This window comes from Phragmites australis, chromosome 23 (assembly GCF_958298935.1).
Source record: "Phragmites australis chromosome 23, lpPhrAust1.1, whole genome shotgun sequence".
NCBI lineage: Eukaryota > Viridiplantae > Streptophyta > Magnoliopsida > Poales > Poaceae > Phragmites > Phragmites australis.
The window spans coordinates 2,628,186-2,644,390 of NC_084943.1; the positions used below are offsets into that span (position 1 = coordinate 2,628,186).

The following is a 16,205-nucleotide window of genomic DNA, read 5'->3' on the forward strand; positions in this document are numbered from 1 at the left end:
AGAGAAGACTGTTCCAGGACGCGCTTGCGAAAATGCTAAGGCCACGAGCCCACGACCAAGCATATGCGATTGAGGCCCCAGCAAAACGAGTCCAGAACCCTCCCACACTCCCTCACTCTCCAAGGCGGCGGCGGCGGCGGCGGGGTGGGCTATGGACGGCGGAGCCGGAGCCGGAGCCGGAGCCGCAGCGCCGCCCCATGCCGCAACGAACACCTACCCTGCGTCCAACGTCGCGATTGCCCCCTTCCCCGCCCCCGTCGGTATCAGTAAGTCTCCCCAACCCTTCCTCCCTTCCCTTCTCACCAGACCCATGTGTCCTTTCCTCTCGTCCGATTCGCTCAATTTGTTGGATGATCTTTGCTAGCTCGTTACTTCATACGTTTTCTTAGCCCTCTGGATCATATCTTGAACATTTGTAAATAATCTACGGCATTAACCCCCCCCCCCCCCCTCTTTGTATTTGTTACCAAAGCAAAGCTTATTAGTACATCCTAGTCGAGGCTTCCAAAATAAAATCTAAATTTCTATTAATTTTCCCGTTTTCTTAGCTGTGGCATGCTTCATTTGACACAGGGGTTGAGAATTGCTATGTGTTCAAGAGCCGCCTTCAAGAGTATGCGCAGAAAGCTGGTCTTCCAACACCAGAGTACCATACCCTCAAAGAAGGCCCTTCCCATGAACCCATCTTCAGGTCCACGGTGGTCGTTAACAACAACAAGTACGACTCGCTGCCCGGATTCTTCAGCCGAAAGGCTGCAGAACAGTCAGCAGCGGAAGCTGCGCTCATGGAGATAGTCAAGTCGGTACCAGCAAATGAAAACATCCCAGCAGTTGTAAGTTACTCTTTGTTTTTTGTGGATACGGTTAGTAAAGATTTTAAGCGTATACAAAAACGACCTAAAAAAGAAAATCTGTTTGCGAATGAGTAACACTCTACAATTTTTCTCCTTTGTCCTTGGGAAAAATCTAACCACCTCAATTGTGTAGTGCAATTTCACTGTTATGCTGCTGCCTAGAACATTTACATGCTTCTTAAAATTACATAGGTTGAGCTCGTAAGATATTCTTTCTGTATTTCTTTTATTTCTAGTGATGCGAAAGTATCTGTTTTATAAACTTGGCATGTTGAAGCCTCTACAGAATGCGTTGGAAGAATGCTAATAGTTCCTGTGTTCCTTGCTGTTATTAGTTTTTCGAGTAATGTTAACTAGTTTGACTGTGGTCGACTAGCATTGCCTGAAGACGATCATGAAAGCTTGTTTTTTGGTTTCATGGTATTTCACCAAGTTTAATAATGCTTTTTTGCTCTGGTTATTTGTTTGTAGTTGTTAAAGCTCCCGATCACGCTAAGGTCTCCTTTAAATATAGTAGGGAATTAGTAATGAAGATGCTTGCAAACTTGTTCTGCCCAGTTTATGAAGTATGAACCATAGTTACCATACATAGGCTATATAGCTCACAGTATGCTTATTAAATTTTGTTACCATGTCCAAAGGTATTCTTTAGATAATTTAAAGATTCTTTACTTCTTAGGTTTTAGGATGACTAAATTAGCATAACAGTGTAGTATCTCTTCTTGATCGTTGTGTTTCTTTGATACATCTTACTATGCGTTGCAGCAAGAAACTGGCTTGTGCAAGAATCTTCTTCAGGAGTACGCTCAGAAGATGAATTATGCCATTCCGTCTTATATTTGCACTAAACAAGCTTCAGGCGTAGCTCCTTTCATATGCACTATTGAGATTGGTGGCATACAATACATTGGTGCTGCAGCTAGAACGAAGAAGGAGGCAGAGATAAAAGCCGCCCGGACTGCTCTTCTGGCAATCCAGGGTAATTTTCTTACTATTCAATCCAGGGGCATTCATTGTGCAAATTTTATTCCTCCTATTTGGCGCTGGCTTGGATGTTTGGTCATAAATGGGCTATGTTTGGTGCAGGTCAATCAGAGGGTTTCACAAATGGTGCTACAAAGTACATTGTTGTTCCTAGCCAAAGGCAGGTTAAGGAGACAGAGAAAAAGGCAGTTGAAACCCCAAAACCACTTAAAGTCAAGAAAAGTGGTTACAAGAAAAAATGGAACAAGAGGAAATTCATGAGGAAGACTGACCAAACAGTTGATGCTGAAAAGGATGGAGCTATAGTGGTGGCTGGGGATGCTCATGATTCTGATGTCCCAATGCAGACAACAATAACAGAGGAGCCATCCACCCACACTATAATCTCACAGCCTGATGAGGAAGCAAGAAGAGTAGAACATGAGCTTCTTAGATATACTACAATGGTGCAATCTAATGAGGAAGCTACAATTGCAAAGCAGGAGCCACCCAGTGGCAGTGCAATGCTGCTACATGATGATGAAGCTAGAAGAATAGAACAGGAACCATCAAGAGATACTGCAATGGTTTCAATTGTAAAGCAGGAACCACCGATTGACACTGCAATTCTGCAACCTAGAGAGGAATCTAGGACAGTGGAACCGGAACCACCCAGAGATGCTGCATTGTTGCAACTTAATGAGGAAGCTAGAAGTATAAAACAGGAGCCACTCAGTAATGCTGAAGCCTAACGAGGAATCCCTAGTTCCCTATATGCGACATCCCTAAATGGCTATATGTGATTTGACTGTGGGGTTTAAAAAAGATGTAATACATTTTCGGAAGTCATGGAATGAGTACCATTATGATCTGTAGTCTTGCAAGCAGGACAATTATGATGTGAAATGGGTATCCACAGCGCATTTTTGCTGTTATTGTTTGCCACAAGTTGGTATCTTCTGCTTCCCAAGAGTTTCAATAAGTTTTGGGGGACTGAAGAGCAGGACGCAGATAACATGTCAATTACTCTTTTATTGCATCATACTGACCTTTGCTTTAATAATAATCGATACAAAAATGAAATAATATAGTCGACACTCAACAGTATTGGTATGGCATTGCAGTCATGCAAATTCATGATTTCATTGGCCAATAGTCGCTGTTGGGGAAGCTATAGGTTAAATCATGGACAAAACCTGGATCAAGTCGGTTAATAGTCATCAGCCTAGGCAAAGTTCGCTGCCCAAGGTATTGGTTTACGGAGGCTTAAGAGATCCTACTGCCATGAAGCTGGCATGCAAACATGCGGTGGTTTCAGGGATGCCACATTGTGCATATTGCAATGGCATGAGCCACCACGTGGGAAATAGGGTGTTTCAGTTCATAGCAACAGACATACGTTATTGATGGGAAGGAGGTTTTGGTGATAAAGATGAGGTTGCCATATGGAAATCAATTAAAAATTATGAGCCTTGAATCCGTAGGATAATTTTACGGATTGTTGATATTTTTGGGCAAAGAAAAGTACTACTCCATCTGATTACAAATATAGGTCGTTTTAGCTTTCTTAACTATTCTCTAAATATAAGTCATTCTCGAACTTCTATGTATTTTTTTCTTAATTTGTTCCCGTCTTACCCTTGTTTAATAAATACTATCATTCTCACAAATGAATGAGTTATCTTTTTCAATGCAGAATAAATAAAGGACAATAAGATTATTTGATCTACTTTCTTAATCCTTATGCACAAGTCTAAAACGACCTACATTTGTAATCGGAGGGAATACTTCTTTATATATAGATGTTCCATCGTTGATTAAATCACATTTATCATCATTAGCCGATTGTATGATATTTCACATCTCTAAACCTTTCATCCTTTCGCACATCAGCGATATAGTTTCTTAGTTGATGGAGAAATTTTAATAATTCATCCTTTGTGAAATTCTTAGGATAAAATTGAGCGTGCTTTACCAAATGAACTCTTTTGCAAAACTTTACCAAATGAACTTAATAAGTCATTTGGAGAATTTCTCCACTTACATGATAAGGAAGACATCGACCAAAGAAGAGCTTTTGGAGAATGCTAAACAAAGGAAAGTGGATCATAATTTTTAGTTCGTGACACCAAGATAATGATCCCCCGGCGACACCAAACTGCAGGAGACTCGTTGAGAAGTTGTAGAAATCTGATGTTCCTAGTCGGACTCTAGATAATCCGCTACTGCCACAATTGTTGTAACCGGCTGAACTTCGATTTTTACCCTCTTCTACTACGATAAAATCGGCAGAACACCTACCGTCTTTTTGGAAGAAAAAACATTTTGGGGCCAACGAGAGTTGTTTCACGAGTGGCGCTAACGAGACTGAAGGTTGCTCTGCTCTGTTTTTAGAATGCAGAGGAATCACTAATCGAGGCCTCTTGCCCTGCTGACTACTGATTATCGACGGCGCCGCCGCTGTCGGTGTTCTTGGCCGGCTGCTGCTGTATGACGAGGATGGACACCTTGGACGCGAACTCCACGGAAGATAGCATGTCCCCGAGCACGCCCAGCTCCGGGCACTCACTCCACTCCGACAACCCGCTGGTGAGTGCCGCCGATCCCTCCAGGTCATCATTGTCCCCACCCCGCCGCCCCACGATGAGGAGGTCGAACTTCTCGCTCATGGCGCGCACCACGGACGCCATGCCCTCGCCGTCCTCCACCGTCTTCTCCATGTACACAACGCGCTCATTGTCTCTGTGCATGGTCCAAAAGTCATGCAACACCTCCTCGTCCCTCACCTCGTTGTGCCCGCCCATCCCCACCCAGTTCCGTAGCTTGAACCGCACCACCGTCAGTGATATGTTCCCAGCCCCCGGCATCCGCGCTGCTTACGCCAGCGCCTCGCGGTCGTCCGGCCCACCCAGGAAGTAGAGGGCCACCCTCTGTGGGAGGCTGTTGGCCGCGGTCGCGCACGCCAACCCGGCGGCGAGGACGTGGTCCACTAGGATGGCGACGGAGCAGGGCGCGTAGTGCAGCACAGACCGGTTGATGGAGTGGATGGCGTTGTTGACCGTGCTGCGCGCGCCGTCGGAGGACTTGCGGAAGGGTAGCAGGATGAGGTTGGCCTTGCGGCTGTGCGCCAACGAGCACACGTCATGGTGCATCGAGCTGTACGACGCTTGTGCCACGTACGGGCTCACCGTCACCGCGGCCGGCGCAGACTGCTGCTTGAAGTAGTGGAACGCAATCACGATGCGGTCCGACGGCGTCGGGTTGCTGCTACTACTCTAGCGATGGGGCTTCAGTACAGAGGCGGCACAACCGGTGCGCGCCATGGGAGAGTCGCGCGAGGACCTCGATGCCTCTAGCAGGTCGATCAGCGGCGCCGCGTGGTCCTCTGTGTAGAGGCAGGCCAGCACGCAGAGGTCGGCACTAGGCCGTGCGTGTTCCAATGTGCGCTGCTTCGCCTTCGTGAACCGCCCCGACGGGTCATAGAGGAGCTTGATCAGCGACGTCGACACCGCCGTGATGAACACCATGGACAACGTCAGGATGGTGTAGTGCTCCGCCGTGGCCTTCATGGTGTCAACCCAGTTGTTGATGGCAGCCACCTCCACGATGCCGTGGATGTTGAGCATCAATGCTAGCACGGTGGCCTCCCGGAATGACATCGCGAAGAAGAGCCCGGCGGCGATGCAGCCTACAAGCTTGCCAGCGATACAGAGTGCCACGAACAGCTCTAGTGCGCACCATTTCTCCGTGGCCTCATCGACGGTTAGCTCTGCGAAGTCCGTGCGGTACCCCGACAGTGCCATGTACACCGGCAAGAACAGTGCAATGGAGAAGGAATCAAGCCGCTCCGTCATAGTGGCACAGATGGGCATGCCGTCGGGGAGCGCCAGCCCCAGCATCATGGGCCCGATCATGTACTTGAACCTGATGGCGTCTGTCACCAGCGCCGATAGTAGAGCTGTGATGACCACCACGACGAAGGAGCCCTCAGATAGGAGGGCCCCCACTGGGGTGCGCTTGTGTGCGATGTAGTGGCCGGTGGGGCGTGTGACGAAAGCGACGAAGAGCACGTATGCAAAGAAGGAGGTGAGGATCTTGGTGGTGAAGATGGGCGACTTGGCCTCGGTGACGAGGTAGGCGGCGACAAAGCAGACGTGTAGGAACCAAGAGGCGATGTCGGTGATGAGGGAGGCGGTGAGCGCGATGCGACCGAGGTCGGTGTTGAGGAGGTCGAGGTTGGAAAGTGCGTCGACGATGACGGGGAAGGAGGAGAGGGAGAGGCAGACGGCGAGCTCTGTTGGAATATATGTCGAATATGTGTACATGGTAGGTTACAGATAGACTTGAGTTGTAATTGGGTGGGACTAGGATTAGAGTTGTAGTCGAACTCCTAATTCTGGACCTTTAAATAGAAGGCCCCACCGTTGTAACCAATGGCAAGACTGAAACAGTTGGGGAGGAGCGCCCGTAGTCATGCCCCAAGGACGTAAGCAACTTGGCCGAACCTCGTTAAAAAACATCGTGTCTTATGTGTTGATCTTGTGCTTTGCTTGATAATCCTAGTGATGCTTCCGCTAAAATCCTAACAAGCTCGGTGATGAGGGAGCAGCCACAGAGGTCGTTGGGGAGTGATGGCTGGAGGGCGTGGAAGACAGGGAGCGTGATAGCAAGTGGGACGATGGCGCCGGTGAGGCCGACGGCGAGGGCGCGTCCACTAGGGTGGAGGAGCAGGGTGAGGTCTGTCTTGACGCCCATGGAGAAGAGAAAGAGGATGAGGGCGACAAGGGAGACACTCTCGAGGATGTAGGTGCCGTGCTCGGAGAAAAGGGTGGTGCGGAAGGTGGAAATGCGACCGAGGATGGAGAGGCCAAGGAGGACGCCGACGAGCATATGGGTGACGAAGCGGGGCTGGCCAAGGCGGCGGAACACTTGGTGGGCGACGGCGGAGAGGAGGAGGATCAGGGACACCTGGATCAGGAGGAGCGGGAGGGAGAAGCGGAGCGGCTGGTCGCCAAGGAACATGCCCTGCGAATTCACCAGGTTGTTGTCATAGCATGCCACCACCACTGGCTTCACCATAGCCTCCGAGGATGACGATGACATGTTGGCGCCCACCACCGACATTATGCCTCCACCCTCTTTCTATGTCCTTGAACCTATGAAAGAATTTGATACTAGGGTGTCACCATTGATTCCCTCAATTTGCTTTGATCCTTTCTTCTTTTCATTTCCCCTCTGTTTCTAGGCAATGGGCGCTCTGCATGTCTGCATGTGCATGTGCAAGAGAGAGAGAGAGGGAGAGAGAGAGGCCATGCAAGAGTGTAGCTGGGAGAGAGTGAAGGATTCACGGGGAAGGCTTATTTCATTGAGCTATTTTTAGTTGTGTGGGTGAGAGGGATAATATACAAACAGAGACATATATATTCCTTTGTTAGGTTATTATGTTTCAAATTACAAATATAGTCTAATACAGTTTCTCAACACCTATAAATATGGATCACTCTTGTACCGTGTAACCTATACCAAATAGTTTGAATCCTCGTACTAGCAATGCTGATTGAAACCTCACCATTATATTTGTTTTCAACAAAATTAACCATTAAAATTTTTTCCTTCGCATTGAAGGGTTTTTTCACATTAAACTTATGCCTCTCATGTCCTTAACAGTCTTGATCTACATATCGATGGTAGCGCATTCACCTTTTCATGATATCACCTCCCACGATGATGGTGGTGACTAACTGGAGCAGGGGACACCGCCGCCCATGAGTATGGAGGAGGGTGGCGGGCGGCACTAACTAGGTAGAGTAGGGGTTGAGGTGGTAGCGGCCAATAGACTATCCTAAGGGAGGTGCAACAAACATCAAAAGTCGTGAAGGAGGTAGGCCAGCTTGACGAGGCGATGGTCGCGGGGGCGGAGAAGAGTTTGGGAGGGCCGGGAGGAGGAGGAAGTACAATATATTGTAATAGTGCATTAGCAGTTAGCTTCAAGATGTATTAATCATTGTAAAATATTTTCGTTATCAAAAAAAATCTTATCACCAACAACGCTACAACAAAGATGGATGCTAAAAAACAGACATGTGTTTTTGAAAAAAAAAAATCAGTGGGTTCTTGGATAGATATCCAACGACTCAAAACCATCTTTAACCTTCCGCCCATAGCATCGCTCATGCTACAGCTCCGACACCGCAACTCGCCCTCGCCTCACTATGCTATCCTACCACACCCGCCTCCGGCCATCTCTGTCGACGAGGACACCATCGGATCTACTCCTGCAGCCCTCACTGCGCTAATCCGGCGCCACCACCTCGCCGCCCCACGCCCGCCGCCTCCTCCGCCGAGCCAGCTTGCTTCCCCGAGCATCCCTCTAAACCCTGACTAAGGTCTCTTGCTCCGTAAGAATTCTCCTCGCACTCTTCACACATTTGCAGATGCCGATTGGGCCGGTGATCCTAATGATCGAACTTCCACTTCAGCTTATGTTGTTTTTCTTGGAGCCAATCCTATCTCTTGGAGTCCATTGAGAATCATTGATACAGCTCGCCATTTCTTCCATTATCTCATATAGAAAAATTTGATTGGTCTTTAAAAAGAAGGAACGGTCTTTTTTACGAATGAGAGATCCTATCAAAGTAATAAATAAAATGAATCTCCTAACTCGGTAGCCCATGAGGTTCCAATGGTTAGTTTTGAATTTTTTCAGGTTCAGGCAAGAAAGCAAAGAAGAAGGGAGGATTCTCTATTACCAACTCCCCCCATTGTCCTGTCCTCATTGGTCATTCATCTTTCCCGATCTAGTGCCATCGTTCTTCAAGGTGCTGAAAAACACACCGACAATCCCAAAAACTCTCACCCTAAACCCTAAACCTCGCCGAATCCGTGCCTGAAACAACCAATCATGCTGTTGTGGCAAGTTAAACTGTGTCAACATCCTGAATGCGACGTACAACTGTGTCAATCGAGTCCTAAATTGGCCCATGCACGAATTCACGTGTACCGACCAAGAAAAAGCGACTGGATTCAATCCTGGTCGTCTTCGTCCTCATCCTGCGACGCCGACCGCCTCCGCCAGCTCAAGACGCGGCCGATCCGCGGCAGCCTGATCACCGAGTTCACCCGAGCCACTCCCTCCAGAGCTCTCCACATCGTCCCCTCCTCCGCCGACGCCTCGCCGCCGCTCAGAACCTTGCGGAAGCTCCCCGTGAACGACACGGCCCGAGGCGGCGGCTTCACGTCTGCTGGTGCTGGCCCTAGGAGGCTCTCCTCCCGGTTCAGGAACAGGCAGACGGCGGCGCAGTCGTCGACCATGGACGTGGGGTACTTGCGCCGCCATGCTCGGACCGCCCGGTCAATCAGCTGCTTGGCGGCTTTGGAATGGTCGGTGGCTGATGACACGATCTTGACCACCTCCTTATTGGACAGAACGTCCCAAATCTACACCAATATTTTCCTGTTCATGTGAGCATATAACCATATCGTCTAAACTTTTTGTCTATCGTCTAATCAAATCATTATAAGCTGAAACAACGATGATTAAATGCATGTCAAAGATATATATGTTTGTTTCAGTTAACAGTTGCTTTTGTCAGTTTAAGTCTAATCATAAAGGCTTTATCCTATTTTGTACTTGCTTCATTGGGAGAAGCACTGCAAAGTGGAAACCTTTCTCCTTAAAGAAAGAAGGCCACTAAATAAGATGAAAAATGCAGAAATCTGAAAATTGAAAATCTTACCCCATCAGTAGCAAGTACCAAGAACTCATCCTTTTCAGACAACTTCCTGTAGTAGACTTCAGGTGTACAAATAAGGCCATGGTTCTTCAGGCAGAAGTCCCCAAAGGCCCTTGCCATGGCGAGGCCCGGCGCATCCTGGTCTGGCAACCACAGCCTAGGCACGTCCGGCTCGTCGTCCATGGCGAAAACTCGTCCCTTACAATTCAGAATCCTTGCGAGTTCGCCTACCGCAAGTGCACAACGATACAAAATGCAATCAAGAAGCGTATAAAACTGTAAATGCATGTCAAGAAATGTGAAATGCGAAGTTCGGAATTAAGCTTACTTGGAAGATCCGGCTTCAAGTCAGTGGTGAGTTGGACTGGAATCAGACGGTCCTTGCTGTCTCGGGTGCAAAGAACAGCACGTGAATCGCCCAAATTGGCAATGAGAAGGTGATCACCCTATGCATAAGAAGGATGATTGGAAGACAGAATAAGTCAGACTTATGCTTCAGCTATGTTGCTTTAAGGTGTACTTTTCATCATTGATATCTATAATTGAAACAGGATACGCAGCTCAACTAATTCAGCTCATACCATTGAGATTCTTAGTTCCAATGCAGAATACATTGCTTGAAACACTAATAGTATTACTACCTGCCTAACAACAGTGACTGCAGTTGCGCCACTACAAATGCAGTCAATTCCAGGGTGTTGCCTGAGCTCTTCATCCACATCCTCAAATGTCTTCAAAAATATGTTCTTCCATGTGGACAGCAATTGATTCTCATCGCTTGTATCGCTCAATGAAGTGCTATCTGACTTGCCAAAGGAGTCCAAATTTGTATTGCTTGAGGGATCTTCTTCAGTTTTCAGCTTCAAAGAGGAGGATAGTTTTGTCGGAAGGGTGTCGCGGACACGGCGAGCGACTTCACGGCCGAGGGGGCCGTGCCCATCAAATACCCCGCAGAAGATCTGGCCTTTGTGTCCAGCAAAGTCCTAAGCATCTTGACACAGGTTTAGCACATCAAAATTAAGCAAAGTTGTGGAGATCTTGAGGAAAGATCTAATGTACTTGCACTAGATATGCTAAGCTACAAGACATGGATGTTTCTGACAATTTTCAATATTCCTACTCAGGATCGGATGTGCCATACAGTTCAAGCTTTTAGGACATGGTAGGCAATAAAGATAGTGAAGTACATAAATTCAGGTAAATTTCAGGTTGCAAGAACTTCAATTTCCTTTATGTCCCCCCCCCCCCAACCATATCAGACTGCAAGATTTCATTTTTCAGCAAAGCAGAGATAGATCCATTGCATTGGCAAAATATTGTGTCTATAACAAATAGGCCATGAGACTAAAAAGATAGATAAACTGATAGTACCAGCAACCAAACAATGTCTTATAAAATTGAGACTGACTAAACTTAGATGTGGCAAATATAGTTGCAATCCAAACATGCCCTTAAGAGAAGATACAAATGCGACTGGGTACAAACTTGCAACAATACCGTGATCAGCTTGCGTAATCCAAAAAACAATTGAAAAGATAAATACAAGCAGCCAAGACATAATTTCATAGGAGAAGATACTCAATAAGGAACTACCATGTAGATTTGATGCTTTTAGGACACTGGTGGCAAACAAAGACACCAAAGTACTTGTAGGTGATTAGAAAATTCAGGCGCATTTCATGCTGCAGAGTTCCAGTTGCAGCAAAGTAGAGATGGATCCATTGCATTCTGGTGAAATCAAGTTGTGAATGCTACTTGCAGTGGGTGAACAAACTTCCCAAAGAGTAGCATGACCAGCTTGTGTAGTGCCAAGATGAGAGGATGCATACAAGCAGGAACCGGCCGAACAATTTCTCTAATGGATGGAGAAAATCAGAGAGGAAGAGAGAGAGGTCACCTGGCAGACGGTCATGGCGTCCTGGTTGGCACCCTTCCACCCTTGCTTGGTGTGCATGGAGACCCTGGCGTCGTTCCAGAGGTGGTGGAGGAAGAAGTCATCGTGCATCCATGGGAAGCCGCCCTCATCGTCGAGCTCCCCTGCCGCTGCCTTGCTGCAGCAGATCCCCATTGCTCCGAGAGAGAGAAAGCTCCCGCAGCTGCAAGGAATGGGCATCTAGGAGTTTCGTTGTGTTGTTCAATTTATCATTCACCTCCAGTCCAGACTCCAGAGTGAGTGATGCGGGTGGTGCCGTGGTGGTGAGGTAGGGTACCCACCCGACGGCCGCCATTAATGCGGACGGGTGTATGACGACCGTCATGGTGGCTCTAGCAAGGTCCAGGACGGACGGAGCATACAATGGTACCTACTGCCTTGTTCATCAGGATCAGGAGACGCTGCAACTTGCAATGCAATAGATGGGTTTCTTGTGAGCTCAGCAATGGACGGACGCTGACAGATCTGCATTACCCTGAGCTCAACGGCGAGGGCAGAGTGATGCAACTGTACTCACATGCAGAGGAGAGGAGAGGAGAGGAGAGGACAAACAGCGAGCGCTAGTAGTAAAGGTTGAAGAAAGGGACCGATGGTTGGGTGCAGCCATGGAATGCGTGCATTTACTAACTGGACTATGACTTCGTTTTTTCTCTAGAAATTGGCAGTCAAGACTCCCACTGGGCTAGGCAGAGATATCCAGTAAGTATAGTTGTAATTATGATCCTGGATCCCAAGCAGATACAAGCCACCTCAATTCAGAACTCCAAAATACTACTACTGAACACCAGGGGCATGGATTAAGCACTGCAAGGCATAGCACACACAACTTAAACTCCCACAAGGCCCAAAATGATCTTTTCACTATCAATCTCTTTCATATCAACTATACGCTGTACAAGACATGAAAAGAAAATTTGTAGATTCTGTTCAATGAAACGAACTCCCTGGCAGGCTCACTTGAGCAAACAAAGGAATGGGATCCAGTATACAACAATCTTCTGCCAAAGAATTCCAATTTCCTGGTTTTATTTGACAAAAATGTACACTCCCCTGGCCGGCTCACTTGAGCAAACAAAAGGACTGAATCTACTGATCTAGTTTACAACATACTTCTGACAGTATCAGCACAATGCCACACCAACTACAGTACCATATTTCGAGCTCATTCTTTAGGCTTCAGAGTGCCAGTCAAGAATCATTGATCGTCACAATGCATGCATTGGTTGCCACATTAGCTACGCTTTAAGCCTTTTCATCGTACAAGCACATCTTGTGACTGTTGCTTCCATACATCACACGGTTCAAGCTCAACCTGCCCAAGACCAAGCCTGTTATTAGACATTGGATGTCCAGACGTTTGAATAACTTTAATAAAGACGAATTCATGGAAGAGTACAGTATATAAGAAGACCGTGCTATGTCCTTAGGCATTTGTTTTTCAACACAATCTGTAATCAAAGCATGGGTTTTGTGTTTTCAAGCATAGACATAACAGTCAAGGGGAAAGAATCTTCACAGTTAAATATGACAGCACAGAAATGGTTTAATAGAACCAGAACATTTCTGCAGTTAACACTTAACAGGCAGTCCCTTTCTGCAGGGCCAATGGGATCTTCCAATGAAACAAATAGTATGAATGTGTTCAAGTAGTAAAACAGGAAAGCCAGTAAAAGGTGATGATGGACGCAGGGATTTAACCTAATGTACAGGCAACAAGGCAAGATGGGAAAAAAATATGGAATACCTTGTATGGTTTATTGATCCACTGGAAAACACAACCACGTGCCTTGACATTTTTGAGCATGTGAGGAGGCATCATGGATTTGAATGCTGAATGAAGTTTCACTTTTGTCAAACCACCACAGACCATTAGAGCAACTATCAAGCCATTAGGCGTAATACCTGCTAAATGTACAATGGTCATGTTCTGCAAGCCACATATGCTGGAAAGGGAAAGGAGTCCAATATCGGAGACCGAACAATATGACAAGTTTATCTGTGATGAGACATAGATGTTATTAGCACACTTTCACACATGGTATTAGCAGATTTCAATTACAACAGAAAGAGCTAATACCTGACGGAGGCTGTGAGAAAATTGAGAAAGGTAAAGCATCCCCACATCATTGATCTCAAAGCACTTCTTAATATCAAGCTTGGAAAGTAGCCTACATCCCACTGCTATTTCTGAGATCCCAGATGATGAAACCGTGGGGCAGCCACGAATCTCCAGCGTGTTCAGGTTTGCACATCTTGAGAGTGACATTAGTGAACGGTCTGTTATTCCTGTACAGTAGGACAGATTGATAGACTCTAGCATTGGACAGCCTTGCGCAATTTGAGTAACCCCATTATCACTGATGCCACCAGACCTGAAACAGAAACCTTACGTTAGTTTCAGGATTGAAAAAACAAAGAAAGAACACCACAAGGCATGTCTAATAGTGACCTGTACAAATCAATTTCTCGGAGTTCTGGGCAATACTTTCCAATGTGGCTTAGACCTTCATCACTTATCCTCAAGCAAATGCCAATTTTTAGGCTCGACAGTTTGCTGCATCTGGCGAGAGCTTTCAACCCTGCACAGAAAATATTCTTAGTCAACTTTATGTTCATTTAACAAAGAATATTTAAATAGCCAGTTCAGTAACAACCTTCATCATCCAAATCATTGTCAGTAAGGTCCAACTCTTCCAAGTGAGAACAGTGCTTTCCAATAAGTTGGAGTCCTCCGCTGGTAACATGGCTACAGGACTCCATTTTCAGAGAGATGAGGGAAGTGCATGAACTAGTGATGGCAGCTAGTGAAACATCAGTGATATCACGACAACAAGTAATGTCCAGCTTCAGCAAATTCTTTAGTCTTGACACAACAAAAGAAAGTTCCGTATCTGTCACTCCAGAGCACTTGCTCAGACTTAACTCCTTAACAGAAACACAAGACCTTCCAATGCCTTTTAGTCCATCAGCCATGAACTTGCAGCCTTCCAGCTTCAGGGTCTGCAATTTAGCAATACTTTGGAAGCTGCTCACCATAGAAGGAGTAACCTGCCAAAGGAAGGATGTAAAATAAGCTGGAGGAGCTCAAGTTATGCCAAGGTGATACAATAACAGAACGAGATGATTAGCTACTTACAGGACAGCAGTATGAGAGGTTCAGTTCCAATAGATTTGGTATCGACTTCAATACGGATGAGACTCCCTCATCAGTGACATTCTGACAATTTGATATATCAAGCACCTGCAACGATACAAACATTACTTGCAAGCTCAGTAAGCAAAGTTTTGTGATACTATTTCTGTGAAGGCCAACTCATGTTTTAGTACAACACATGACTAATTCAGACAATCGTATGGAGTTCAGAACCTAACAGTCCGTGCTCAATCAAAAAAAAAAAAAAATCAGTAAAGATATCATTAGTTTCAAATGAAGGTGAGGCTTTGCTACAGGTGAATAAAAATGGCCAATTATGATGATCACCTGTAATGATTTGTTGCATACTTTCTCAAGACAACCAAGGGCATCATCATCAATTCCAACACAGCCCACCAGTGCCAACACTTCAAGCTTGGGTAGCTTCATGATGGATGCAAAGCGCTCTTTTGTGACCTGCAACGCAAGATAGGTTTCTATCAGTCCAACATGATAAGTGCGGTTGATACTCACAAAACTGCAAGACAAACTAAATCTACGACCACAAAATGTTGAGACAAGAAGACAAGCTGGAGTTGGCTACTACTGGTTCTGATCCTTTGATGCAAAGTGATACGTACAAATCAGAGCGCCTGCAGATCAAGAATACTATGCACTGCAGCGGTCCAAATCCCTAAACGTGAACTGAAGCCAGTAGATTCAGCAAAGGAAAAAAATGGACGATGTTCTCAAATCAAGAAACACTTGACGGAAACAAAGACGGAATTTTCCGTCGCCTTGGTCCAAGAAATGAACCGAAATCAAGAAACCAGGGCTCACCATGGTGTAGGAGAGATCCAGGGTTGTGAGCTTCTTGCATTTGAGGGCCAGGAGCTCCAGTCCCAAATCCGTGACCCCAAGGCACCACTTGAGCGAGAGCTCCCGCAGGTCCGAGCACCCGACGGCGACGCACCCGAGCCCCATGTCGGTGACCGCCTTGCACCGCGACAGCGAGAGCCTCTGGAGGCGCCGCATCCGCGCCACCTCCGCCGCCGCGGCGTCCCCAAGATCGACCCCATTGGACAGGTCGAGGTCCGCGAGGTCGGGGCAGGCGGCGACGAGCGCGGCGATGCCGGAGGCACCGAACCCCCTGGAGCGGGAGAGGTCGACGGCGCGGAGGGATGGCGCTGCGGAGCCGGAGGCGGCGGCAAGGGTGGCGTCGGCGACGCGCGGGCAGAGGGAGAGGTCGAGGCGTGAGGCAGAGGGGTAGCGGGCGAGCGCGGCGGGGAGGAGGTCGGCCCGGAGCGGGCGGAGGACGCGGCGGTGGCGGGACTCGGCGGCGTGGCAGGCGCGGGAGGCGAGCGAGAAGGACTTGAGCGCGCGCGGGTCGGCGGCAGCGACGCGGTCGAGGACGAGGAAGATAAGCTCGTCGGCGAGCGAGGCGAGCGGCGGCGGCGCGGGGGAGAAGCGCCGGCGCTTGGGTTGGTGGTGGGTTGCCATGGCCATGGGTTCTTGGTGGCTTCTTGGCACGGACACACACGGTGGTTGCTCCCAGCCAAGAAATGGATCGCGCGAGGGAGGTTGCGAGC

General features: G+C 47.5%; 3 protein-coding genes and 1 pseudogene across 4 annotated transcripts; 1 reads left to right on the forward strand and 3 right to left on the reverse strand.

The window, feature by feature from the left end:
• Nucleotides 1–53: 53 nt before the first annotated feature.
• LOC133906246 (double-stranded RNA-binding protein 8-like) lies at nt 54–2,752 on the forward strand. The gene is made up of 4 exons (XM_062348092.1): nt 54–266; nt 574–833; nt 1,620–1,833; nt 1,941–2,752. Exons 1-4 carry the CDS (start codon nt 152–154, stop codon nt 2,567–2,569), a joined length of 1,218 nt encoding a protein of 405 aa, XP_062204076.1. The 5' UTR covers nt 54–151; the 3' UTR covers nt 2,570–2,752.
• A 1,500-nt stretch (nt 2,753–4,252) lies between these two features.
• Nucleotides 4,253–6,941, reverse strand: LOC133905654 (cation/H(+) antiporter 15-like; annotated as a pseudogene).
• Nucleotides 6,942–8,704: 1,763 nt separating this feature from the next.
• LOC133906169 (probable protein phosphatase 2C 73) lies at nt 8,705–12,194 on the reverse strand. Its single transcript, XM_062347974.1, has 5 exons — nt 11,448–12,194; nt 10,192–10,533; nt 9,879–9,996; nt 9,554–9,777; nt 8,705–9,254 (listed from the first exon to the last, which is right to left on the reverse strand). Exons 1-5 carry the CDS (start codon nt 11,661–11,663, stop codon nt 8,841–8,843), a joined length of 1,314 nt encoding a protein of 437 aa, XP_062203958.1. The 5' UTR covers nt 11,664–12,194; the 3' UTR covers nt 8,705–8,840.
• A 129-nt stretch (nt 12,195–12,323) lies between these two features.
• On the reverse strand, nt 12,324–16,205 carry LOC133906167 (F-box/LRR-repeat protein 3-like). Of its 2 annotated transcripts, none has more exons than XM_062347973.1 (8): nt 15,457–16,205; nt 14,965–15,093; nt 14,620–14,724; nt 14,138–14,531; nt 13,969–14,062; nt 13,561–13,855; nt 13,228–13,479; nt 12,324–12,795 (listed from the first exon to the last, which is right to left on the reverse strand). In XM_062347973.1, exons 1-8 carry the CDS (start codon nt 16,120–16,122, stop codon nt 12,736–12,738), a joined length of 1,995 nt encoding a protein of 664 aa, XP_062203957.1. In that variant the 5' UTR covers nt 16,123–16,205; the 3' UTR covers nt 12,324–12,735. The 2 variants fall into 2 exon arrangements, with proteins under 2 accessions (XP_062203957.1, XP_062203956.1); XM_062347972.1 differs by having other exon boundaries at nt 13,933–14,062.

Excerpts from the sequence above, each read along its gene's own strand:
- LOC133906246 (XM_062348092.1), top strand. The coding sequence starts at position 152 with ATGGACGGCGGAGCCGGAGCCGGAGCCGGAGCCGCAGCGCCGCCCCAT. Across the intron at positions 267-573 it reads CCCCGCCCCCGTCGGTATCA|GGGTTGAGAATTGCTATGTG; the intron begins GTAAGTCTCCCC and ends CATTTGACACAG. Across the intron at positions 834-1,619 it reads ATGAAAACATCCCAGCAGTT|CAAGAAACTGGCTTGTGCAA; the intron begins GTAAGTTACTCT and ends TATGCGTTGCAG.
- LOC133906169 (XM_062347974.1), bottom strand. The coding sequence starts at position 11,663 with ATGCCCATTCCTTGCAGCTGCGGGAGCTTTCTCTCTCTCGGAGCAATG. Across the intron at positions 10,534-11,447 it reads ACGCCATGACCGTCTGCCAG|GACTTTGCTGGACACAAAGG; the intron begins GTGACCTCTCTC and ends CAAGATGCTTAG. Across the intron at positions 9,778-9,878 it reads CTTGAAGCCGGATCTTCCAA|GCGAACTCGCAAGGATTCTG; the intron begins GTAAGCTTAATT and ends CACTTGCGGTAG.
- LOC133906167 (XM_062347972.1), bottom strand. The coding sequence starts at position 16,122 with ATGGCCATGGCAACCCACCACCAACCCAAGCGCCGGCGCTTCTCCCCC. Across the intron at positions 13,856-13,932 it reads CGAGAAATTGATTTGTACAG|GTCTGGTGGCATCAGTGATA; the intron begins GTCACTATTAGA and ends TTTCTGTTTCAG. Across the intron at positions 13,480-13,560 it reads TTTCTCACAGCCTCCGTCAG|ATAAACTTGTCATATTGTTC; the intron begins GTATTAGCTCTT and ends GTCTCATCACAG.